The sequence below is a fragment of the Aphelocoma coerulescens genome, chromosome 9 (genome assembly GCF_041296385.1).
Source record: "Aphelocoma coerulescens isolate FSJ_1873_10779 chromosome 9, UR_Acoe_1.0, whole genome shotgun sequence".
Classification (NCBI taxonomy): Eukaryota; Metazoa; Chordata; class Aves; order Passeriformes; family Corvidae; genus Aphelocoma; species Aphelocoma coerulescens.
The window spans coordinates 11,933,971-11,960,376 of record NC_091023.1 but is presented as its reverse complement, the minus strand read 5'-3'; the positions used below and the strand labels follow the sequence as shown (position 1 = coordinate 11,960,376).

Genomic DNA, 26,406 nt, shown 5'->3' with positions numbered 1-26,406 from the left:
TTTATTCTCCAAAGCCATTCCATGGTAATTGTTCAGAGAGCACTTTTGACAGGGACATGAGGAAGGGTGAGGCTGCAACTGGAAAATGAGCACATTGGGTATCTAGACTTCCCGGTTACTTTCTCATTGTTTTTTTTTTATGCTAATTTTTGTTGCCAGTTTCACATGTGCTAATTTCTCTAAAATTTAGAAGCGACTGCTGCAGGCCATGGAATCCTGTAATAAGGGCCTAAAAGAAGAGGAGAAACGAAGAAACACTCACAGTGCTTGCTTAATGTACTGGTATGACAAAGATGCTGAGTTCCAGTACCTGTCACCATGGCCTGAGAAATTCCCTGCAATAGAACGATGTCACACGAGGTAACACTGGCATAACTATTTTAAAGTAAGCTAAAAGTAGTTGGAGGACTTTTATTAACATTTTAACCAAACCTTGCATGTGCCAGTCTATACATTGAGAAATGAAAGATACTGAATTAGATGTTGCCTGCTTTGGATGGCACAGTAAAAGTATTGTCCCTTGAGATGTTACTCTGCAAAACAGATGAACCAATGCTAAATCGTCAAGAATAGCCTAGGGTATTACTAAACTTTGTGTGACAGAGGATGAAAGACTGGTACAAATATCTGATAAATAGTGATCATTTATTGGCATGCTAATTCGAGAGTATTTTTTTTTCAAATGTAAAAATTTGGATCCAGTGCAGAGTTTAACCCAAGTTTGTTTTTCACCACCTTCTCAACAAAAGTAGCCAGCTTGATTTCACACAGACTGAAGATGAAATTGAAACATAACCTTAATAGTAGTCAAAGCAGAGTAGAGGAGGAATGCCTGTTGCTGGATTACAGTCAGTAAAGAATGGATAGTTGTGAAGATGAATGATACCATATGGAACCATTGCTAGTTAGAATTTGGTAATAACAATTACTTGAAATAGTGAGTTTGGCATATATGCTAAAGTTTTGTCTTTTTCCTAATGAGTAGTCTCTTTGCAGCAGTAGTATGGGGCTTTTTGTAGTCCTTTCTATATATTCCAAGCGACATAAATTAGTAGCCGGAAAGCAAAGGGTTTGTCAGTTAATGAGTGTTTGAATGAGTAGTGAGATTTTCTAGAGCTGAAGGTCAATCAGCATGAGCAAATGTTGTGCAACTTATTTTTTAGGTATAAAACAATACCTTTGGATGCTTGGCATGTAGAGATAACCCACAATAAGATAACTAAAATCAACAAGAGTGCATTATATTTTTGTGGATTTCCTACTTTAAAGCACATTAAACATAAGGTAAAATATTTTTGTCTTCCAACATTTCAATTGTATTTAACAGCTAACTATGTAAGAACTCAACTTTTATGTGATGTTTTGTTTTTACCCAGTTCTATCTTAAAAAAAGTGGTGTACAAGTGTTTCAGCAAAGCAGCCATGGAGAGAACATGATGTTAGAAATCATAGTTGATGAGAACTCAAAAGACCAGGTAAGCATTCATCTCCTAACAAAAGACCAAAACCTAACAAAAACCAAGACAAAAAAAAAACCCCACACCTGAACCAAAAACTTGTTAAAAAGACTGAATTTGTTAAATAGTCAGATTGGAAGTGTTAAAATGCTAAATTTATGTGAGAAACAGTCTAGAATTTTGTGTATCTGCTAAAAGGCTTACATTTTTCCAGACTTCACAATGTGAAATGTCAGTCTCCTTCGTTGAGTTTCTGGCCTGTCTCTGTGGTAGCATTTAGATGTTCTTGGGTAAGGAGCTGGTGGCTAATTAATGGTATAAATGCAAGGAGTGGTCTCCAGACCAGTGTTGTTTGCCTTTTGTGTAACTAAATAGATGACTACTTAAAAAGTGTTTCCTTTTTATCAACAAAGCTGGCTTAACACCTTCCACTCTAATGAGGGTGTTTGATAGAGAGAGGAGTCAAAGTGGCAAATGACAAGTGCAGAAAAGAAAAAAGTTTCAGAGAGAAATAAATAAAAGCAGGAAAGGAGAGAGGAGGAAGATGATATGATGTGATATGATACGATGCAATAGATACAATTTTACAGTAGAGAGGAAGAGTGCATAGTCAAGATACATGGCAAGAAAAACTAAATAAGCCCAATAATACTAAAAAATAGCAGAAACTCATTAGAAAAACAGAACATAATGTGAGGCTAAAATTACAGATGCTAGCAAAGTCATAGACATACATGTTGTTCCTTTTTTTCAGTGAGATAAATAAATAAAATATATGGTACAAAATATTTCAGTAATCTCAAATTGTCATTTTGTTCATTGTGTCCCAGAGACACAAATAGTTCTATGTGATTTAACAAAATAAGTACTCAGGAAGCTTATATCAGACACATGAATCAGCCCAGGTCTTCCAAGAAGCACATGCACCATGTTAAGAGCCACACTTTTAGTCAGGGATTATGTAATCTGTATCAAATATATTTTAATAAGATAAAGTAAGATTTTTATTGTGCAAGAAAACCCATTGTTTAGCTACTGTAGTTTTTATTGCAAAACTAGTTTGAAAATACTATTTAAAAATCTTTTAATATGTTGAACAATTAGTAATAAAACTTCTGGGTTTTTTTCAGATGGTAGAAAATGTTGCCAGTTTGATACTTGGAAAGAGGGTTTTTGTTAACTGGCCCCACCTTGAAGAAGCCAGAGTTGTTGCAGTGTCAGATGGAGAAACTAAGTAAGAGTTACCTGATACATAGTTCTTTGTTGTTTTACTAGTTTTTTTCAAATTAAGTTCCTTGGACTGCACAGAAGTTTTGGTTTTATTGTAAAAGTAACAACAAATTAGTCCAGATATAACAAAGGCTGCTTGGTGAAGCATTGTTCTGAGATTTGGTTGCCTCTGTAGCAGTCTAGTCTTTCACTCTTTTGCTATAGATGTAGATGCTTGGGAGAGTTCCTTCTTAGTTTTGAGGGAAAAATGGATGCACAGAAATCCACATGTGAACATTCCTATAAAATCCTCCTTTCAGCACATGTACTGGTATTTTTTATTAAATCCATGCTATGTGGCCTGTTGTGGAAGGGATGGAGAAAACGGTGCTGCAAGTCTTCTACGTCTTTAACAAGTCATTTCTAACAAGTTTTGCTCACAATTGGTTATGTCTAGGTTAATCTTATTTGGTTAAATTTCCTACCTGTCATAATATTCTCAAGGTTTTATTTGGAAGAACCACATGGCACACAGAAGCTTTACATGGGAAATGCAGTGCCCCCAACTAAAGTGGCTTATGTTGGAGATAAGGAACAAAGCATGTGGGTAAAAGAAGTTCAAGGCATTTCAGAGCAGTAAGTAATTTCAAAAGTTAAAGTGTAGCTTTGCATTTTATGTCTTAGCTGTGTTTTGTTCCTGTATTACAGACCTAAGTAGCACAGAAGAGCTGCTGCATACTTGATGATAAAGGTTAATCAAGTCTGCTTAAATTTAAAGCAACAACATAAAAGAGCTTATGTTGAAATTTCAGAATATATGGAGTCAGTCCTGAGGTAACTAAAGTTAGATGCTGTTACAAAAGAACTCTCAAATGAATGAGTTTCAGTATTTATTCTCCCTCTCAATTTTCTGTTCTGGTGTTAGTAATCTTCAGTTGTAGCAAGTTTGTAGAATGAAGTAATACAGTATCAACTTACAACTCAAATGGCTTAGCATTGTTAAATTTGAATACAGCTCTTGCTCTTCTAAAGTGTGGGTCTCAGTAGACTATAACTGAGTTACAGTAGTTTTGATGCCTTTTTGCTGGTCTTAAAATCACGAGCCAGACACAGGTGATAAAAAGGGGTTACCTTTGTAAGGATGCTTAGGTGGCACAGCATGCTAGATGGAAAATGCCTGAAGATGCACCCATAACTTAAAGCACGTACAATTTTTATATGTGTAGCAAATTAGCACAACTGACAAGAACCTTCAATTAGAGATATAAGTGATGAAGTAATTCCCCCCCCCCAGTTCAACCCTTTCTGAAATCCCCCTTAGATAGGAGCTAAACTTTGTTTATGAAAATGTGTCTTGGAGAGCTGGTTTCAACCTTGGCTTCCCAGAGAATCTAACCTTGGACCCCCAGCTTGGAGCCGCTGGGGAATTTATTTTGTCTTTCTGTCTAACAGACTGGGTAAAATGCTAGCTACGAATACTGTAATAGACTGCAGAGCTACACATGTGTATGTAAAGAATATAGAGAAGATATAAAAGCAAAAAGGCAAAAATCAATTCAGCATCAGTTTGGCATTTCGTTATCTATCATTCGAGTAACCTGATTTAATTACCCCTAACCCTTCCACTGTAAAGACTAAATGTGCTTAAATTAATACTCTGAGCTCTGTAGTCATGGCTGTGCAACAGTGGGTAAGCAGTTGGTTAAGACATTTATTCTGGATATTTTTTGTAAAATAAGAAGAAGACCATTAGAATCCTTCTTTAAAGAGGTTTTTTTACTTTATTTATTTTTACTTCAATAAATTGATTCTACCCTCTTGGTTCAGTTCTGTTTATTGTAATCAAGCTAAATGTTCTGCTTTGCATTCAGGTACCAGAGAAGGAAAGGAATAATTATCCATGAAACATCAGTAGTTGTATATGCTCAGTTACTCACTGGTAATAGATATCAACTAAACCAAAATGGAGAAGTTTATTTGGAGAAGCAGTGGTCTAAACAAGTTCTTCCTTTTGTGTACCAAACAGTTGTCAAGGTAAATATACAAGTTCAGTATCTTCTCTGAATTACATCAAACTCAGACTGTGTTTTAAACTAAGTGTCTATTTATACAAACTTTTAAATTATTCTACTGGAACTGAATGATATTTAAGATTATCAAATTGTCTTTTTCATGTAGGATATCAAAGCCTTTGACTCTCGTTTTTCAAACATCAGAACTCTGGATGATTTGTTTCCTCCTGGAAGTACAGCCTTCATGCTGGGATCTCCTTACTACGGCTGCATGGGAGAAGTTAGTTCCAGGAATTTCATAATTTTCCCTGCAGATTTTTTTTTTTTTTTTTTGCAAACCTAAAATAATCTAAGATATTGTGTGACAGTAGCAGCCATTTGCTGGCTAAAATTTTAAATCTAGGATTCCCTGGTGGTTTAGTCTGAGCAAGAGAGGGATCTTCTGTTTTCCCTGTCCTTGTTATTTATGTAAGAGGAAAAAGAGCAAACTTGAATGCTGGATTATTTTGATTAGTTCTTTGGGATAATACATAAATTTTGCATTTTTTGCTATTTTCAGTCATGAATTCCTTTGGTGTAATACTGAATGACTGGCTCTGTGAGGAAGCAATGTACAGGTCAAGGCAGGGTGATGAATCCCAAAGTATCTCTGTGCTTACTGCAGCAAAATTGTTGATAAAGTAGACCATGAGGTTTGTTATCCAAAGACTGCTGGTTTTAAATAGCATTTCTACAGCATTTTTAATGTATTGTCTTTCTCTCCAAGGTTCACGATTCACATGATGTGATTCCAGAAGGTAGAATCCGGGTAGTTTTTAATATTCCGTGTGAACCCCAGCTTGATACTTTAATACAGAACCAGCATGTGAGTGCTTCTGCTTTTCTAGTAAAAGCTTAAACAATGTATGAAATAGAGACATTTACCACTACAAAATCTAAGGGATGTTTCCATATCATTCATTTGCCCTTTGTATAAGAATCCTTATCCTTTAGGCATTGCCAATATGTTTTGTTTGTTTGTTTTAAAGAAATATTCTGTGAAATACAATCCTGCATATATTTTGGCCAGCCGTCTTGGAGTAAGTGGATATCTTGTCTCCAGATTTACAGGGAGTATCTTTATTGGAAGAGGATCAAAGAAGAAGTAAGTTCTCTTTGTGAATTTTGACTGTAGGGACACTTCTAAATTCTGCTATAATTCTACAAAATTTTTGCTGTGCTTAAGTCCTGTTTTTATCAAGCGTACACTATTTTGTGATGTGAAGCTTTCTTTGAAGTATGTTTGCTGTAAACTAAGTTGATATGCATTGCTTTTGCTCTATCAGAAACATGTTTTAAATTTCTGTTTACTGGACAGGTCTTTTTGCTTTCATATTGTAGATAGACATAAAATTGACTTTCCTGGTTAGCTATTAACAAAATTGAATTAGGAGTTTAAACTGACTTTGCCACACTGAGAATAAAAAAGTGGAATTGGGATCTAATTTCATTGTACTTACTACTGCTATAATAAAGGGAGATTAATTGTACCTGTAGCTTCTTTTAAGAACTAGTTAAGACCCCTTAAAATCCATAAGGGAGGCAATCCATGTAGTCTTGTGAATGTAAAAATTGTGGTTCCTCTCTAAAAATATGGTCGATGCCTGAGCATCTTCTTGTGATCTAATGTGTACATTTGTTCTGGATGGATTGTTCAAGGACATCCTGCTGCAGCTTGGTGAATGCCAGGTTGATTGTGGTTGATTAGATCTCAGTTAAGGAAGAAAGGTAAAATATTTCCTACCCTTCTTTGCAATGAAGTATAGGCACACAGGTGGACAGCTACCATAGCACTTTTGGCCTGTGACATTTACAGCTGACACAATGTTAACAAGTAAACAGTACAATGAATTTAATTCTTCTGTGGTTTAAGGCCGAGAATGTATGTTTACGAGGGTTTTTTTTAATGTATGTGCACATTCACACATATTATTCCAAGTTAATGAACTTTTTCTTATTTTCAGTCCTCATGGTGATCACAAAGCAAATGTGGGGCTAAACCTGAAGTTCAATAAGAAAAATGAAGAAGTTCCTGGCTATACTAAGAAAGTTGGAAACGAATGGATGTATTCTTCTGCTGTAGAACAACTACTTGCTGAGTATTTAGAAAGGTAAATTATTGCATATGAGTTTCATCCAAATTACCCACCTTTGTATCAATTGTTGGAATTTGTCCTCTGGTCACAGATCTTCTAAGAACTGATGAGTTTGTTTCTTTTCTTCCAGTGTTCTATTTTGGGATAGTGTAATTTTGTTAACAGCTTGCCTATGAAAAATTAACAGTATGATGCTAAATTAAGTAAAAAATAACCCATCTCGGCTCCACAAATTTTGAAGCCCATCAGCCTTGATTTTGATGGGGCTTTTTTGTGGTCTATGCTGATGTGAAACTGAAGTTATCTTCCATATATTCGGGGGTTTTTAGGGTGCCTGAACTATTTAATTATGTAGCCAAGAACAGCCAGGAAGATATCTGCTATGAAGATGATATTTGGCCTGGAGAGGATGAGAATGGGTAAGCCATGGTCCTTATCTCTTTTGTACAATAAGGAGAACAAAAACTGGCAATTGTGAAATTGGTAGTGATCGTGTAGTGTGGCTGCTGTGTAACTGAAACCTTGCTGTTTCTCGAGCAGCCTGATTGTTCAGTGATGGCTGAAAACATTATTTGAATGCTGTACTTTTCAGTCATGGAATCCAAGTTTCTGCCAGACTTCAACCTCAAAAAACGCAGTAAATGAGAAATATAATTTTTAGTGGCTACTTCATAATCCTTGCTTTTAAAATAACCTTCAGTAAGCATAGCTATGACTAGTCATAAAGATAATTTTTGAAAAAATAACCAATAATTGTGGCAATGGTATAGAATCACTTCAAATTTGAAAAAGAAGTCTTACAGAGTTGAAAGTACTTTGCACATTTTTAATCTACGTTTATTCAGTTTTGTGGGAGAAAAATAGCAACCTTAGTTCCAGACACAGCATGGCAACATGAAACAGCTTTAGTTATTAGACAATAAACCCAATTCACAGGCTTCAATCAGTAAATCTGCAGGACACTGCACTCTGCGGGTCTGTTACCTGGTGATACACCAGTGTGGGACTCTTTGCTTAAAAGAATCTCTGAAACAAGATTTTAGGTTATGGTTTTGAAACAGTATTGTATAATTTAGACTTTTCTTAAATCATACAGAACTCTTCGATTCCACTACTTTATGAATATATACAATCATTTGGCCTGTATGATAATACTTGAGTGATTAAATTAGGGAATGTGGTAAAATGCCTGGTATATGCAGTTAAAAGCATTCATGTAATTTTTTATTCAGAGCTGAGAAAGTGCAAGAAATTGTTGCCTGGCTAAAGGCACATCCTGTGTCTGCTTTGTCTCGCTCATCTTGTGACTTGCAAATTTTGGATGCGGCCATTGTTGAGAAAATTGAAGAAGAAATAGAGAAATGCAAGGTATGCAGCTTGGTATCATTGTGAGCAGGGGTGAACCAAAAAGCAGCTGCTCATTATTTTTGAAGTTCTTGAATGTGAATAAGACAATTGAAGATTACTTGCCATTCCAAAGATAAAGGACACAGAATATAATGTAAAATCTGGATTTGTAATGTGAATTATCCCAGAAATTCAGAAGACTTCATTATTAATCTTTGTAAGAGATTCAGTCTTTCAGGAGTGGTTTATCAGCAGTGGGACATACTCTGAGCTGTGCCTTTCCATGGTTTTGTAAAGGAACAGGTATCTATATATGTTGAAAAATACTAAAGTGCTCTTTTTACATGCAATCCCAGCTGTTCTTCCCCTGCAGTTTCTCTTTGGTTGGCAGAAAATTAGAAAGTTATTTTCTGAAGGCCACAGATGAAAAAGGTGGCCTAGGAAATTACTTGAGTAAAAAGTTAAGGACAAAGCCATATGAAATAATGGGCTGATTTTTTTGAAATAACTTGCAAGCACATCTTAATAAAATTGGTGTGGAATTAGACAACTAATGGCTTGGTAGGAAATCTACCATATTTTAAAAAGTAGACTTACTCTCAAGACTTTATTAAAGCTGTATACCATTATCTAAAGCTGAAGAATTCTACATGATCATTTCAGGAGTTTTGTTTTGCCTGTTCCAGTGCTGGTTCCTACACTGGTTTGTAAAGACTTTCTGTTCCTTTCCTTTAGCAGAGAAAGAGCAACAAGAAGGTACGAGTAACTGTGAAACCCCATTTGCTGTACAGAGTAAGTGATGGAAACAAGTTGGGTGGGGGTTAAGTTGTCCAGATCATATTTATTTTACCTAAGCTTATCAACTTTAGGAAAATGGAATTTTATGATGGTATTTATTAAAGGAAAGATTCTATTATGCCTTCTAGAACATAATTTTGAGAATAGTAGTCTGTCTCTACAAGGAGAGAAAATTTCTTCTAAGTGCAGAACTCTGTCATGTAGGACACTGATTTTCAGGTTTTTTCTACTTTCTGTCCTTTATGCTTCTACAGTTCTTATTGTCTCTATAATGAAGGCAAAATAAAACATGTTTCTTCTGTCTATTTGCCCTGTTTTACTTTTTATTCAGTTCTTGACATAGGACCAACTGCTTCTCTTGCCCATGTTACTGATATAGGCAGATTGCACTCTGTTTTGGCTCTGTCTAAATTGATCCTCTTGATCAACTAGTGCACAACACTTGTTTTTCAGGCAGCAGCAGTGAGCGAGAGTTGCAAGGGGGAAAAAAAGAAAGTTTGCTTTGAGTCTGGAGAGGGAAGGTTTTTCGTTTCTGGGGGGGGATTTTTCTATGGTTTTGCTTTATAGTGTATCTCAGATATTGTTGTAAATGGATTTTTATTGTAATCCTTATTCTTTTGCATACATTAACACAGTCTTTTGGTTATTGTCAGCCATTAGAACAGCAGAAGGGGGTTGTTCCAGATCGAGATGCAGAGTACAGGCTGTTTGACCGTGTTGTCAATGTCAGAGAGAACTTTTCTGTTCCAGTTGGTCTACGAGGCACCATTATAGGAATTAAAGGAGGTAATATTTTCTTCATGATTACAGCTATATAGCAGCTCCGCTAGCAATGTGACAGCAGGCTTTTTTGTGTAATGGTTGTGAATGCACTCATTTCTCACTATGAAGCATATGCAACTTGAAGCTGTTAATGACATATTTACTGTTTTGAATTTCATGTGTTACACAGCTGTTCTTTGAGTAAGAAATTACTTACTCTATGTTCCTTCCTATATGAATTAGAAATTATTCTTTGTTTCTTCTTAATATGAAGAAGGCAGAGCAGAACAGGAACAAAATGAAGTTATGGGAAAATATGGGCAAAGTTAAGTGAAGTAGGCGTAAAACCGAGTCTTAATACTTACATTGAACATAAAACTTTATCAAATATGATTTGTCTTAAATTGTTTTATTTTGAATTTGTGTTTTTATTCTGTGATCTTCCATTTCCATTAATTGGCATGGATTTATACCTTCTTTGACAAGAAAATCAACCATGAATCTATTTCAAGTAAATAAAAGGATTTATCAAGTCCCACAGAGTGTAGCAGTTTGAGATCTAGTATTACAAGTGGTTTTCTTACCTGCCATTTCAGTAGTTGCTTTCTCATTCAGTTTGCATCTAATAGAATCTTGAATAGACAAGACTTGGGTGCAGTTTTTTTAAAGAAATGTTCTTTTCTCCATAATTATTATATACTAATATAATTCTAAAGGTGTATTAGTCTGTCATTGTGAAAGAAGTTAATATTAAAGCTTTTAGTTTCCGACTGCCTGAATGTAAAAGTGGCTTGCATCTCTTTTCTGACAGTTTCTGACCACTGTGACATACTGCTATAAACTGCAGTTCTATTAATGCACATTGGTAAGGTGTTATGCATGGTACGTTTCTGTTGAAACTGTATCTTAAAGGGCAGACAAATGTGAGACCTTGAGAAGCATTTCCAAATTCCTGTTAATGAAACGACTCAGAAATTAGTTGGGGGATTGTTGTTCATTTTTGGTCTTTACATTATTTATTGCATAACTAGTATAGATATTTACATAATATAGATGGAAGTAACTAATGTAACCTATATAGGATGATATTTTACTTTGTTTTCTATAGCTGCTAGAGAAACAGATGTCCTCTTTGAAGTTTTGTTTGATGAAGAATTTCTTGGAGGCCTCACTATAAGGTTTGTGTGGGGGAGTTCAGAGTCATTTCCTTCTATTGGTATAAATGGCATGAAATTGCTGACTTTGGTTGGATATGTTTAATGCCTCTTATTCAAACTTTGTTTCTTGGCAGTGTTGGTCAGTTTTATTTTCTTTTGTGTTTCCTTATTCTCTTTGAGTAGTGATAATTTTTATGAAGCATATATATTGTGGAAATGCTCTTTAGGCTTTTTTTGGTGTATAACTTCTGACTTGTAGAAAGCAAATATGAACCAGCAGAATAATGCACTAGATCCAGATGTCTAAATAAATATGTAGAAAATAGGTTCTTATTAGTATGTATTCAACATGTAGATTGAAAACTAGCCAGAAGGCATCTGTTCCTCTGAAGGAGGGACTCTGAACTATCTATAGTGATACTTAGGCACTAAATTCCAACCACCATTAAAAACCTGAACTGTTCTTCAGGAGGTGGAGGTGCTTTTGTTTTTAAAAGTGTGAGAACTCTTCTGTATTTAAATAAACAGCTAAACTGTAAGTGCTCAAATATACCCAGCAGGCTTCATTTTACTGTTCTTATCTAAATAAAGGTTATAATGATGGAAGTTAGAGGAGATTCTTATCTACTACCTGCATTCAGCAATCATTGCACAAAGATAGCCCTTGCATGTCCTGTAACACAGCTAATACTCAGTGTTCAGAAATGCTGCTTAACTTCAATTTGTAATTCTGCTACTGAACCTGAAACTTCAGTTTTCATTTCTGAAAAATAAAAGAATATTGTTTTCTGGTTCTTTTACAGAAATATTTACTACAGAACTGTGCTATAACAATTCACTCATCTTAAACATTTCTTTAAGCTTATAAACTGAGAGTAGTGGTAATTACTGTTTGACAGCCAGAGGGCAAAGGGGAGCCATGGGTTTCAGGTTGTCTGCAATGCTACTAGATTTCAATATTGGATAGTTTACAGCCTCTGTTGTTCAAACTTGAGTCATTATCTTTTGGCAACAATTAAACTGCATGAAACAACTATGGAATTCACTTTTCTTCAGGTGCTCACCTGCCAGAGGTTATCGCCTGCCCTCAAGTGCCTTAATTAACCTGTCCCATGGTAGTCGGTCAGAAATGGGAAATCAAAAGCTGATGGCCATAGTTAAACCTCAGCCAGCAGTGAATAACTACAACTCATATGCATCTGATCTGTCATCTGTATGCTCACAAAAAGTGCATCTGGGAGGCCTCAACCATTCTCCTCGCTCCCTTTTTGTTCCTACTCAAGTAAGACTTTTCTTGCATTTGTACAAAAATGTTTTTCCCTAGAATCTGAAGTATTGACATGGTTATCTTCATTGGTCCAAACAAAATTTAGTTTTTATGTCAATATATTAGAAATAGAATAATTCTTATGTTGGAGAAATGAATTAATCTAATAATGAAAAGGATGAAAATTTCCTTATTGACAGTTGTTTTGCTCTGAGTAACTCCAGTTGCTTTTCTGAGAGACAGATACTTAGTTTGGAGCAGTGACACCGTATTTGGTGTCAACAAATAAGTGTGTTTGGGCAGAGATGCAATTATTTCCTTAAAGCTTTGATCCAGTTAATGCTTCCTGTAGGCTTTATCCATGCTTAGAAGGGAAAGACATGATTTCCCTCAGTTTTGCTTCTTGGTTATGATTTACTTTTAAACTACAGTAAAGGAGGAAAAATTAAAGGTGAATTCAGGTTCTTGGTAGTTAATTGACGCTTGATTTTTTTTTTAAAGAGAATTCTTTAAAGCAAGTTACCTTAATTAGTAACTTCATGTTCCTATAAGTGTGTTTGAAAACAGTTTCCTCATGTTTTTCAAGTCTATACAAGAAAAACTGCTTTCCAAAAGAAACTGTAAGACAATGAAACATTTCTGATTTTTTTTTTCTCTCAATGATTTAGCAGCTGAATGGAAGACAGCATTACAATCTCAGGGCTGAAAATCAGGGCAACACTAACTCACCCCAGAAAGGATCATTTCTGAGTGGCAATCAGAAAAATAAAGTGAGTGTTCGGATTCATTTAGTATTGGACCCAAATGTCTCTGTTTTGGCCCTCTGTTCAGGGTGGCTGTCATTTTCTTATGATTAATAAATTGCTTTGTTTTAGTACATCAGATGTTTTAGTTCAGATACAGATTGGAGCAGAACTGCTCTCAGTTCTTGAATGAATCTAATATCCTGTGTTATCCTTGTTTAGATATTAGGTTTTTAAGTGGTGTTTTGCATAGCTGGGCTTCAGTTCTGCAGTAGCATACCTGTAATGTAATGAAGTAATTGAGTCTTATTGGTAAGGCCTTACAAAATAAATCATTGATAATGAAATCTAAGAATACTCCCAGTATGAAAGCATGATTTTGAAACCATTTTGAACTGTTATCTGAGTTTCATTATACTTAATCATCTTTCCTGTACTTGTAACTTCAGTTGATAAAACAACAAAGCCACTTGCAAAACAAACTAAGCTCATTTAAGTTTAGTAGTGATTCTTGGTAAAAATTGTAAATGCAATCTACTACAACAGCTTGTTTTGTAATTAATTACCTGCAACTTGTACTAGTGTTACTATGAAAATATCTGCCATCTCCTCAGATGACTGTTAAACTTGAACCTTACAATTTCCAGAATGTCTTGGTACTTAGCTGTTCAAAAGTTGAATTTATCACTGCTCAGTTTGCTGGGGGTCTTGTTTTTTATTTTGTCAGGCACAGAGTAAGCAAGATGATGAATTCTGCAGCATATGGCAGTCATTGCAGAGTTCTGGGAAGTCTCATTACATTCAACAAAACATGCATGAGAAGGTTTGTATAGAAACATTAAACAGATCCCTGCCTTCAAAATATGAAGGTACTTAATTTCATACATCAGTTCATTGTATCAGAAAACTTCATGTTACCAAGAAATCCTCTAGATGAAAGTGGTGTTACATGCAGTATGCATAGCTCTGGAAAGGGGTAATCATAGGGTGCTACTATGTAAATAATAGATACTCAGTTTCTGGTTAAGCTTTGATGTTTGAAACCCTAGGGTGCAGCTCTACCTCAGGAAATCAAGCTGGGAACTGGCCATCAGTTTTATAAGCCAGGCTTCAATGACAGCAGCTTTAAATGTCAGCAAAGAAAACAGGAGCCTTATAAAAAATGTAAGTAATATAATTAGGAACTTTGTTTAGAAGAACTACTTGCTTTATCTGACCTTCAGTGAAATGTCTGATGAGCTTTTTGTAGTTATTGACAGGAAATAATTTATTATAGTTTTATCAACACTACATTGCACTGTTTACTGTCAAATAATGGCCCTGATGTGCATATTGGATTGTTCCACCCTTAATCCTGAACCTTTTAGGCAAGTTGTTCTGTGTTCTGTTGACTTGCCACCCATCTAATATAAAAACCAAACAAAAAAAACACATGTCTTTGAAAATCTGCTTGTGATCATATTTGTAGAATAGAAAATTAAATATATTATTGGATATACTTCATTTTATTTTATCCTAGAAGAAAAGCATACACCAAATGACCTATGAAGTAAGAATTAAGCATTTGATAAAACCATTCAAATTAATGCAACTCTGTGTATTTGTATGGAGTTATTAATTTTTTTGAGTCTTGATTATTACAGTTTTTAAGAGCATTTCAAAAGAATGCATTCTTTTGTAGTTAAAGAAGATTCCAAAGTTACAAGAGGTGAAAGTCAACCACATAATAAAATGTCAAACCAGCAGGTAATTTTGTCTGTACTGAGTAAATCCATTCTTTCATTTTACTGTGATGTGATTTATAATTTTACAGATTTGTCTTTAACTGGCCTCTTAGTTGATTCTTTTAATAGGTGAACTTTAAACTTTATTTTGGAGATTTTTTTTTCATTGGAGGTTTATAGACAGACTATGAGAGAGAGTGCATAAAATGTATGATGATACCAAACAACTTTCCTATTCCTCTTAGATTCTAAAAGCTATGCTGTAATGCAAAAACACAAATGCTAGGTGTTCAGTAAGCTGAAATCCTCTAAGAATATTAGCTTGTGAAAGCTCTTTGCAGATGCATTTCTAATATGATTGTGTTAAAACGAGTAATAAGAGTATTCAATAATAATTGCTGCAATTTCTTTCAGAATTTTGCAGGTGTGAATAAGTACAATGTCAAACTTTTGAAGAGGAATGAAAGTCCCAACATGCCTGTAATTCAGAAGGCTGCAGTTGATGGTCCCTGCACAGGTGGAAAGGTAGATCTAGAGAGCTGACTTTGTTGTACTCTTTGAGTAACTTCAGTTTCCAGTCCAGTTCCAATTGGTCCTGGTTACTTGTGTGCAAATTCATGTTTAAAAAGGATGACAAACCTGTGTGACTTTGATTGTTCTTTAAATCAATTCTCTCTTGGTCAATACTTGCATATTTTAATATGTAGAACTTGATGCAATCTCTGGGTATGTGTTCACACTCTGAACAGACATGACTGTGACCTGCCCAAGCTGAGAGAAAAAAAATCTGAATGAGAATAAAATTAACCTCAAATTCATATACCCTTCCTCTTGCATCTGCTTGTAAATACACTAAGTTGATGTACCTCTTTTCTTCTTTAATTTAAGAAGGACAATGAACTGGAAAGTCTTCTAGCTTCTTTGAAAATTTCCAAAGAAAATGAAGTGCAGACTTATTCCAAGGAAGCGAGACCTACAAATGAGGAACATCTGTCACCACAGTCGTTTGCTATGGTCTGTATGCTGCAGGAATCGTTACATTGCAGTTTAGCATCTGCTATCTTAGCATCAATGTTTCTATTTAAAGAAACTCTATGAAACCTCATACTGCTTTCTAAAAAATATTAATGAGTTTTTAATTGGCTATTATCAAAGAAAATTAGCAAACACGTTTGTTTATGCTAAGATGCTGTTATCTTTGCTTGGTAAAATATAACTCATAGGAAAATAAAAATTCAGATTCTGTTACTAGTTATGATAATCAGTGCTAAGAAGGTCATGTTATCTGAATGCCAGCATGTTCCTGAGTGGTTTATTTTATTTTTAAAGAAAGGAACACAGATGCTCAAAGAGATTTTGAAGATAGATGGCTCAGATCTGCAAACAAGGAATGAAGTGAAATCACAAATTAATGATGTTCCTGCTCCCTCTAGTAGACAGGATTGCCATGGAGCTGCTGTGCAATACAGACCAACAAAAAAAATGGGTATGTTTAACCATCAGCTCATAATTCAGCTTCACCTTGTAGTGACATTTTAGAACACAGTTTCAGGAGAGTACTGTTTATCAAAATACAGTAATAAAATTTCCATCTTTTTTCAGTTCTACTTCTATACTTGGATCTAAAACTCTCTTCAGACATAGTCTCCTGGGTTTTTTTAAAAAAATATGAAAATACAAGAAAAAAAATCAAATAAGCTTTTTTTTCTTTTTTTTTTTTTGCTAATAACCAAGTTGCCATTATTTTAGTGCAGGAAATACTTGTGATACAGCTGCTTTTTTTTTCCCCCTTTTTTCAGCTACTTATATGAACAAGCATAGCCCTGGAGGCCCCCAGAACACACCAGCAATAGAAACTGGAGGTCACCCTTTCGCTTGTCCACAGCCTGCACTGTCTACTGTTTCTGAACTTTCTCGTATTTGTTCTCTTCTTGGAATGTCACAACCAGATTTCTCTTTCCTGAAAACACCACAGGTAAAGTTTTTTCTGAAAAAGTAAAAGCTCTCAGCTTGGTATCAACTGTTACATATTAAATATTTGGACTGACCACTGAAATCTATCTGAAAATAAACCTTAGCTCCCTTTGTTGCCTTCTTTTAAAACAAACAAACAAATGTCTTTTTCTGTCTCACAGTTTGTTAGCAACACAAATTCCCTCAAAAATCTTTTCTCTCTTTTTTCTAGACCTTGACAGTTTGCCACATAAAGCTGTCAAATGGTTTATTGGTTCACGGACCACAGTGTCATTCCGAAGCTGAAGCGAAGGAGAAAGCTGCGCTCTTTGCTTTACAGCACTTGGTGAGGATGTAAAAAAACTTTTCAAATCTTCGTCTCTGTTGCACTGCATCTGTTGGTAAACTTCTGTTTCCTTCTTCATAGAGTTCTATAGGAGTGAGCTTTGCTTCGCCTGCACCTCCGCCTCCACCAGTGTTTCCCAATTATCAACCACTAGGAGTTCCTGTACCACCTGGATCAATTCCTCCAGTATTTGCACAGCCCCCAGGTAGGTGTTTGACTAGTACACGTTTCAAATAATACCATGATATCCTCTAATTGTGGTGGTTCTTTATATGAAAATGAATGCCTTCCAGAAAGCCTCATTTTTTAGTCTTCATGTATGTACTTGTATGTCTAAACAGTTCTGAGAACAGTGCGTGATCCTCTTCTCAACAATGTGCAGATTAATTTAGTATAAAGAATCATCTCTATTAGTTATTTCTTTTCCTCAAGAATGTATCTATCCATTCAGTCTTAGGTGCTTTTTCCATTTTATTTCCTTCAAAATAACAGTAGTCATTTCAAAGCAGATAGTCCCAGTGCAGAATTTGTAAGAAATAGCTTCCTTGATGTTTTACATAGATTTTCCCCCCATCCCATATAGTTAATGTTTCTCCATGCATAGTGTTTTTATTTGTCTATAACCAACTTTCACTGAAGTGAAAGCTACATCACAGTCCTCTTGTACACTGCCAAACATGAGCATGGTAAGTAACCCCCCAAAAACTGGTAAAAGTCCTGGTGATATTTCTGGCTGCTGGCTGTTTTGTATTCTACTGCAGTTCACATTCACAGCTAGGAATTAATGAGTCAGCACCATTGTAGCGTCCTAGAAACCCATACAGCAGACGGTACATGTCTTTTCCATGGGGTTGTTCTGTTGTTGCTGTGTTCCAAAACAACGGCCTAAACTTGCAGCCTTCTGCTAATACAGTTGGCTCAGCTGAGAATGCAGAGATCCCAAATTATGTGCACTCTGGAATGCAGATACCATGACTTTAGTGCTCTTAGCTGTGTTGTCATCTAGGTGTGGTTCTGTTTGTTTGGGGGGTTTTGATAATAAATAAATACTTAGCTATTTTGAAGTAAACATGAAGCATATGAGGCTTTACTGGAAAGATAAACAACATGCAGACAGATGTAGTTGGAGTAGTCCTGGGCCCTTGGGGAGTTCATATCGTTTTTTTGAGGAAAGTGAGCTAAAAGTTTCTTCTTTTCGTAGCTAATATGATGCCTCCATCATCTCACATGTTTGGTCCGGTGTCCTGGGGGACTCCAGTGCCTAAGCATTATTATCCTGGCTCCTATCCAGGAAATGTGTCTCTTGCAGGAACTATACCAGTTGGTTCTCACAATCAGTTTATACCTCTGCAGGTAAGAGCAGCAGGTTTGTGTTAATATTGTTTCTTGTAAAAAATGTGCCTACAAGATGAATGCAACAACATCCCCATTGTGAAGTACTATTTAGTATTAGAAAATTATTGTTAAAGTATGTATGCATGTTTTCTGAAAGTGGACTGTTTTCAGTTTTTTGAGAATGCATTCTGTTAAATAATATTTATTTAATTTAAAGGTAACTAAAAAAAGGGCTGCTAGCAAGAAAAACTTTGAACTCAAGGAGTTTCAGAGTTCCCCTCAAGCTGCACCACTAAAGAATGAACAGCCAATGTCTTCTGACCACATTCAGCAAGACAGTTCTTCAGCCTCTTTAAAATCTCCTCAAGCTGCTCAATCCACTGTTTCATTTCAAGACAATGTGGCTACTCCAAGTGTTCCTCATAACAAATCAACACCAAACACATCCAGCAAGCGAAAGCCAAGAAAACTGGCTGTCAATTTTGGCGCACCAAAATCTTCAGAATAAATCTGGTAGCTAGGTGTATTTTATCTTTAACTCTTTCCCCACTGTTATGTTCTAGCATTTAAAAAAATCAGAAATCTTTATTAAAAAGACCAGCCACTTTAATATAGAAGGAAATACATTTTATTGCTATGATTTTCAGGTTGTCATTAAAACTATAAAAATTATGTTAAAACTTTATTTTATTTTGAGTTAAATTAGCAAAAGCCAGGAAATACTGAGTTAGGGTTGCCATGCCCTCCCTTGTGCCTAGGTGTCTAAACAGGGGCTTACAGATGATATTGGGTAAGCAGCAATAATAGTGGCAACCTTAACTCAGGTTTGATGTGCTTTTTGGGAGGGATATGGAGCAGTAATAAGTTGGGCATCTAACAGTGTTTAGCATGACATTTTGTACTCTAGCTTCTTTTTAAATAGTGTAATAAGACGGAAAGGAAAAATTACTGAAATGCAGCTTTTATATTAGCTCTCCCAGTCTTTCTGAGTTGAATCAGCGTAACGAAAAGCTGACTACAAAGAAACTGCTAAGTCCACTCTAAGTACGAACTGCTGGGTATTGTACTAGAGGGCAACAGCTTTACAGCTTTCAGAACATAGGTGTTATTGTGTGTCTGGTGTTGGAGTGGCAAAAAGTGGTTGCTCTTGCACAGTCTGTTCCAGGAGATTAATTTATAGGATCTGTTGAATAAAAAAATTATATTTGCAAAATAGAGACCCCTTTGGTAAAGTACATTTAATTTTTTTTTATTTACCAATTTAATTGTTTTCCAATGATAAAATAACAAAGTTATCTACTACAGATGTGCATAGCCTCCTAAATGCTTGTGATATCCTGATTTTTTTCTAAACTATAAAAATGGCCAGAGTTTAAAGATGTCCCATTTTGCTGGATGGCTGTCAAAGTTATGTTTACTTAGAGTACATTTCTTTCTTCCTCTAATAACCTGTGCCCTGAAAACTTCTCTGTAGTAGGTTTTTTTTTGTTACTAGTGACTTTTAATATTTATTTTTTTAATTTTGTGAGAGAATTTCTGTGTTGCAAAATTAAATTATCAGAAAGTGTTGCTATTGGTTCCATAAGAATATTCACACAAAAAGCTGACTTGAATTTTTGGACAGAACTATGGGATTGTTAGTTCATATAGGAAAAAGAGAAGGCTCAATGGTCTTTGTACTGTTTTTAACTCACGTGTACCATTCTTATGGACATTAATATAAAATCTTCGGTCTAAGAAGAAATTTGAAACCCTGTTGGTGCTGCATACTGACATTGACTAAATTTTATTTTTCTTCTTTATTCTAATCTGTTCTAGAAAAAAAAATATTTTTCCTTTAAGGCCCAGGAACCAGAAATAAAGCATACCTGAGTGATGTATTTTGTTGCTTCCGAACAGGTTTCATTCTGAGTCTGCAAGTCTGTAGACTTTATTTCATTTGGTTTTTTGCCTCCATTTCTTAGTGTAGTATGAAGTTTCACATTATTACTATGCTATAGGTTTTTTAATTTTCATTTCTCTGAAACAGCTGTTGCCTCAGCAGTATTTGTAAAATAGCAGCAAGCCCTATAAAAAGGATCACAGAGGTAAAAACAAGGTTAAGAAATTTTATTTATTTTACTTAGTATCACAGAACTTGTGGAATAGTCTACATATAGTCTTAAATTACATTGATTTTGTTGTTCTCTTTATAGTCATCTAGTCTCAAGAGGTTCAAAGCCACATTCTGTGAAGGGAAAGTTGTATTTTTGGGGTTTTATTGTCATTAGCAACACAAGACTGACATGATGCTGCCATGCCAATATTTTAGAAGTCGTTATGTGACATTGAGTTAGTCCACCATATCTATCTGAATTATCTGATCATAAAGAGAAAATACCTGTTTGAAAATCACCATGACAGAGATGAGGCTATGTTAGACTATTGCATTACAGAATTTTGATGTGCCTGTATAGCAAATTTATGCAGATTTTTGAGAAACAAAGTTATGGAGGATGCTGTACTCATATATATCAGTGAACACAGCAATTTTAAAAAATTATTCTACTTCAGACTAAGATTTTTGCTCCCTCTTCAAGTGGAATTGCTATGTGTAGTATATATAGGTGGTTAAACACTTTATTCTTTAGCTGCTGCATATTGTATTTGTCCCTGATTTTTAGTTTTTCTATTCTATGATACTGACTGCCTGGTGCCCAGTTAATTACAGTTTTACATGTCCTGATAGATGTGACATCTGCATTGATCTATGCCATGTCCCCTTTAATTTTTATATTTTAACAAGGTCATTATGTTTAACTCATACAGATATAAATTTAAGCATTTCTTTTTCTCATAGATAAAGTATTTTGTAAGCACTGGAGTTTTTCATTAGATCTTATACAGAGCAGTATTTTACTAAAAATCCAAAAGGGAAGACTTTTATGTGCGCATTTTTGTAGTTTCTGATTTTTTTAAAATAACTTTTCATTGTTTATCTGCCAAGTGAAATGTTTTAAATTTGCATATGAATGGATACAGAATGTATTTTTTGTGCTGTTTAGTGTTAAGTGTGCATTTGCAGATTTTTAGCATGTAGTTGCACAAAGACTGTGCAAAGATATTTTGGAATATGAATATATGCTACACCGAAGGAAAAACATTCATAAAACCTAAATGCTATATAGAACTCTAATGCAATAGAGTAATTTTATAAACTGTGTCTGTGTCTGCTTGGATTAAATATTGAAACAAGAAATATTACCTATTTCCACTGTTTTATTTCCAAATACTACACGGGAACTTGTGTATGCTCCAATCCAGAAGTTTACAGTATAAATTAAATCTCATGAAGCTCAGTTTCTGTGATTCTCAGAAGTATCACCTGCCCTTCTGACTGTTTCTTGATGGCTTAGAACTTGTAACTGAGATCAAAATACAAAGTTTTTTTTTTTCAAAAGGCTGTTGGTCACCTTGCAATTAAAAACATTTAACATGATCTTCCAAAATTTTTTTGGCCTTGTCACCAATTTGATTAAAAAAACCCAATCCTATAGAAAAGTCAGTAAGATTATTTTCCTATAATCCAATAAGATCAATCCTAGTGATTCTTAACAAGCTGATGGCTGAAAAGCAGAATATTATTTTCTTTCTTACACATTGTATTGTGAAGTAGCTTGTTTAAAGCAACCAGCATAAAGAATGGAGTACACTCTTAGCATGAGCAGCTGCTGCAGCTTTGTGTAACTGTGTATGCAACTTGTGTTTCTGTATAGAACAAGTCTGGTTGGTGTATACACTCAGGTCATATTGCTCAACTTGAAGATACCAAGATAAAATCTTGCATTTCATAAACTGTCTTCAGATGATTAGTCAATGAATTAACTGCTGTTACCCTGCATAGCAAGTTCTGCTATCAATAGATAGCACTAAAGAATATTCAAGCAAATTAAATAAAGGGATAACTCGAAAATAGATCAGTTAGTGCAGAGTAAATCTTGCATTCAAAAACTACAGGACTTTTGTTCAATTTAATTCAGTTGATCTGAACTACTATATAGATAACTCCTGAGGGTGAGGAATCTCAAAGAAGAAATTGTTACTTGCAGTAAGGATGTAGTTTTATTCTATTTGCAATGTGATCTCCTTGTGTATTCCATAATCAGCCTTCCTTACTACTGAGAGACAGTTATGTTCTTCTCTTTCTGTATCTGGAAAAGGGTACACAGTGACATCAAGGGCATAAGGGCAGTCTGAATACACACTCTTGGCCAAAAGAATTCAAATTCAGGTGCATGAGGACCCATGAATATTGAGACTGTAACTGATAAATGTTTTGAAGAATCTAGTATCATGAGGTAAGTGGCTGTTCTTTATTAAAGAATCCATGGTTCCAACAACAGTTCCTTTTTGCTGTCAATTTTTGAGGGGGTGTTTACTCTTATTTTTCTATAATTTACAAATTTCCTGTTTCATTTCTGCTTTGAAATACAGTACAAATCAAAGGAATGGTCACAATGCCATCCAGTGCAAACAGTAAACCTGATTCCTATTATTTGAAAGGATAGAAAAAGCATTTTTCATTAAAACTTTTTTTTCTGGTAAAACTTGGTCAGTAAACATCACTGCATTGGCAGTGCTTTATGAAAGTTGATAACCACGCTTAGTCCTGTATTTTGTATAATTGCAATTTTTTCTAATGGCTAGGTCTTATTGAAACAATTTCATCCCTGTAGCCTCCATTCTCTGGTTCTAATTAAACCTCATTGATGGCCGTTTTTCTGTCTTTTTAATATTTTTTTGTTAATTTCTAGACTTGAAATAAATGTTCTTTTAAAGAGCTGTTCAGCCCTGAATTTTCTAGGTGCACATGACCACTCATCGTATGTATGTACACACACACACATATGTACAGGAACTCAATCACTCATTTTCTTAAATTTGTTCATAGTTATGTTATTTTCAGTCCACACAATAATTCCTTAAGAGACATCCAGAGGATGATGGACATTATCTTGTTAATACACATTGCACTTCTCCAAATGTAGATGTTCCTTAGGCGAAATAAAAAATAATGGACAAATAATGAAACATTAACAGAGTAGGTACACCAGTTTTCACTTCACTTACTTTGGTAGATAAATTCTTGTCTTACAATTTGATTGTCCTAAACTCCACCTCATTTCCTGTCAAAGTTTACTTGTGTTGCAGAGCTGGCAGAAAGGAAGGACTGCTTGTGCCTCAGGCACAGTGCAAAACCTCACGTGGGCACAGATTGGATGTGCAATTCTCTAGTGAAAATCCTGGCTTAACCAGTCTCTTATTACTTGCTTCCTCTGGGTCATGCCAAACTGTGTTGCCACATTATGAACCTTATCAAGGAATTAATCTGATTGGCACTCTCCCCTGTGTTATTTTTCATAATAGTTCATCATGGAACCCCAAAAACAGCTGGGTTGGTACAGTTTGTAGTGCGAGGGTGGAATGGTTTAGCAAGAATGGAACTCCTTAAGAAACATCCCATGGCTGCCTAAAGCTCAGATTACCCTCAAATCTAACATGATTCATCAAGTGATGTAATTGTATGTGGTTCTGTTAGTTGACTTCGAGGAGAGTGGTAACTTCTGGCAGGAGTGCAGGAGGAACTGATGAGAAAGGGTCATATGGTAAATTATTGCAGCAACATTTGCATTATGCAAACCATTTTGGTCTGTTTGTTAAGTTTTCAGGTCAGTCTTAATGAATGATGGATGTGGGCTGCACCACTCAATGGAGCAAGAGAAATTAGTGAGCTCTTTCTTGTTTATGTGTAAACTGACTATGGGCCCCAGGTCAATGCTTTCATAATGTTAAAACTTGCAAAAAAGGTAGAGCTAAGTAAGTGAGTAAAATGGTAACTCACAGTTTGAGGAGGCAGTAGGTAGGGTAGATGTATCTTGACCAAAAAAACAGCTGAGGAAGAGAAGATAAATTTAAAAATCACATGCATTACAAGTTTTGGGTCTTGGTCTACAAGATTTCAGTGTCTGGAATCCTGTTAGCAGTGCCAGTGGCAAATTTGATTCATACTGGAAGCCTTGGGTGAATGAAGATGCTCCAATGTATCAGTCACACAACAGAAATAGTACCTGAGAATACCTTCATTTAAAAAAAAAAAAAAAAGTTAACTATTCAAAATGTGGTTAATTTGGAAATTTTATTTAATAATCTGGTCCTAGAAAATGTCAAGACAGTGTCAAGATTATGGGTTTTTTTTCTGAGAATTAGGTCTGCTGGGTCTGTAGCAGTTCCATCTCAAGGTCTCTTGCTTGGCATCATCTTCCGAAGTGTATTTCTTGCTGACTGAAACATGCTGACTGTGATGACATTGCTTAGAAATATTCAATATCAATCACTCATGGTAGGGGTTTTGCTGTCCCTGCTAGCATTGTAGGATCTTCTTGACCCTAATGTTCTGCCAATTGATTAGTTTTACTTAATAACTCTTTCCTTTGCTACAGCATTGGACAAGTCCCTGGAGTGCCTCCACTCCTTCATTTGGTTTGATAGTCCAGTAAAAAATAAGACCAGCCACGCTTTCCAGAGAGCAAAGAAACTGAGGATTTCAGCAGAGAAGATGCAGGAGTACAGACACTGCTGCTGAGGTACTTGGTATGTGACCCCAGGTGTGCCAGCTCCTTGCCTCTGAGCAGTGAGGTGGCAGCCACATGCCCTCACTCAAACAGGAGGGCTCTGGGTGGTGGTATAGTTATGCAGGCTTGTTACCAGGAAAGTGTCCATACATTTTCACTTCAAATTGAATGTTTCTTGCATGTGCCAAGATGAACTTGGGGCTTTTATGCATATTGGCCATAAGATTTTTCTCTGAGGGTGACATGTTTTGGATAAACAAAGAGTGCCTGTGTGGGAATGACATTATTTATGACAAAACTAATATAAATATAAACTAACGCCAGAGAAGTCACATATGGACATGCTATGCACATCTCAAAACCCATTGCCTCCTTTATTGCATTACTTTTATGACATTACAAACAGAACAGCAATATAAAATTTGTGTTTCATAAGCTTTTCATAAATTAAGCCATTTTAATACATGCTCCCAATAACTAAGATTACATATGCATTGAAGCTCTGCAAGTTGGTTTGGGTTATCTTTTTCCACAAATTAAGTTCTTTCTTAACATATTAAACAGAATTCAAGATCTGCAAGAAGAAATCAACTTTACATGGTCACTTCCATGCAATCAGAAGGGTATGTATTTGTTACATTAAGAGCTTGTAAAAGAAAAAAGTAGCCTGCATCCATTTTCTTTTTGAAGTTTTGCTTAATCTTGCAGTGAGACAGGCCCCACTTGTACTGATACTGTACAAACACAAAGGATATCTAGATGCATTTTTTCTTAAGGGTTCTTAATTTTTGAATGTTTGGAGTGGTTTTAGCCTTTTATACCAGTTACACATGTTGAATCTTATTGAGGGAGCTTTCATCAGAGATTTTAAGTAATTATTATTATGCTGTTAGTTTTGATAAATTAAATTAGTTCAAAGGAAAGTACTCTTAATCAGATACTAAAGTACTTGGTACCTTTCTCTGACATACATCTATTAGCTGTATGTCAAGAAATAGTCAAAGAGAATAAAAAGTCAAAGAAGTTGTGACTTTTTAATGTGTTGTTCCTTCGGGAGGAGAGGTAAAGCAGTCGTTTCTTGGCTTTCTCTTTCATGTGCTTTCACTTCTCTGTGATCCATACCTTTGTCCCAGTGACCTCTGTGACTGCCCATGTGAGGTGAGAAGCCTCGTCTTAATGTGGCTTTAACTGTCGGTAGTATTCCTGGTTTAAATATCCAGTAATGTCAGACTTATCTCACAAAATACTGTTTTGTTGTTCATAATGCAGTTTTTTATAAGAGAGGCCAAACCAGAAGTGCAAGGGGGAAATATTTTCAATGTTTTTGCTTTTGCTTTTTCTGCTCTAAATGAGTTAAAACTAATTGACTGATTTTTCAGATTAAATTTGGGTTAAAACTAAGTTCTACTGGTACTAGTTTGGGGTTGAGCATTCCGAATTTTATTGGTTTACTGTGAATGTTTCTGGTTGTTTCTGTTTAAAAATTACCATCCCGTCTAAGGGTAATATGGGAACATTTGTGTCACTAACTCTGTTTCAACAGTAATTTT

The 26,406-nt window shown here is 35.3% G+C and overlaps 1 protein-coding gene across 4 annotated transcripts in view; it reads left to right on the top strand.

Moving 5' to 3' along the window:
* The window catches only part of XRN1 (5'-3' exoribonuclease 1), a 35,085-nt gene extending 13,502 nt beyond the window's left edge, over window positions 1-21,583 (top strand). For 2 of the 4 annotated variants that reach the window (XM_069024766.1, XM_069024768.1), the window contains 28 exons: window positions 191-360; window positions 1,164-1,284; window positions 1,377-1,475; window positions 2,588-2,691; window positions 3,171-3,302; window positions 4,538-4,700; window positions 4,845-4,958; window positions 5,445-5,543; window positions 5,707-5,822; window positions 6,682-6,828; window positions 7,143-7,232; window positions 8,046-8,181; window positions 8,896-8,952; window positions 9,612-9,744; window positions 10,829-10,898; window positions 11,934-12,159; window positions 12,813-12,914; window positions 13,615-13,710; window positions 13,937-14,051; window positions 14,569-14,633; window positions 15,026-15,136; window positions 15,500-15,625; window positions 15,941-16,097; window positions 16,411-16,586; window positions 16,797-16,910; window positions 16,992-17,115; window positions 18,112-18,263; window positions 18,463-21,583. In XM_069024766.1, the coding sequence (XP_068880867.1) occupies window positions 191-360; window positions 1,164-1,284; window positions 1,377-1,475; window positions 2,588-2,691; window positions 3,171-3,302; window positions 4,538-4,700; window positions 4,845-4,958; window positions 5,445-5,543; window positions 5,707-5,822; window positions 6,682-6,828; window positions 7,143-7,232; window positions 8,046-8,181; window positions 8,896-8,952; window positions 9,612-9,744; window positions 10,829-10,898; window positions 11,934-12,159; window positions 12,813-12,914; window positions 13,615-13,710; window positions 13,937-14,051; window positions 14,569-14,633; window positions 15,026-15,136; window positions 15,500-15,625; window positions 15,941-16,097; window positions 16,411-16,586; window positions 16,797-16,910; window positions 16,992-17,115; window positions 18,112-18,263; window positions 18,463-18,753 (3,606 nt within the window). In that variant the 3' untranslated portion in view covers window positions 18,754-21,583. Of the gene's footprint in view, window positions 1-190; window positions 361-1,163; window positions 1,285-1,376; window positions 1,476-2,587; window positions 2,692-3,170; window positions 3,303-4,537; window positions 4,701-4,844; window positions 4,959-5,444; window positions 5,544-5,706; window positions 5,823-6,681; window positions 6,829-7,142; window positions 7,233-8,045; window positions 8,182-8,895; window positions 8,953-9,611; window positions 9,745-10,828; window positions 10,899-11,933; window positions 12,160-12,812; window positions 12,915-13,614; window positions 13,711-13,936; window positions 14,052-14,568; window positions 14,634-15,025; window positions 15,137-15,499; window positions 15,626-15,940; window positions 16,098-16,410; window positions 16,587-16,796; window positions 16,911-16,991; window positions 17,116-18,111; window positions 18,264-18,462 lie in introns of those variants that run through there. The other 2 variants (XM_069024767.1, XM_069024769.1) reach the window with 2 other exon arrangements.
* Window positions 21,584-26,406: the final 4,823 nt, after the last annotated feature.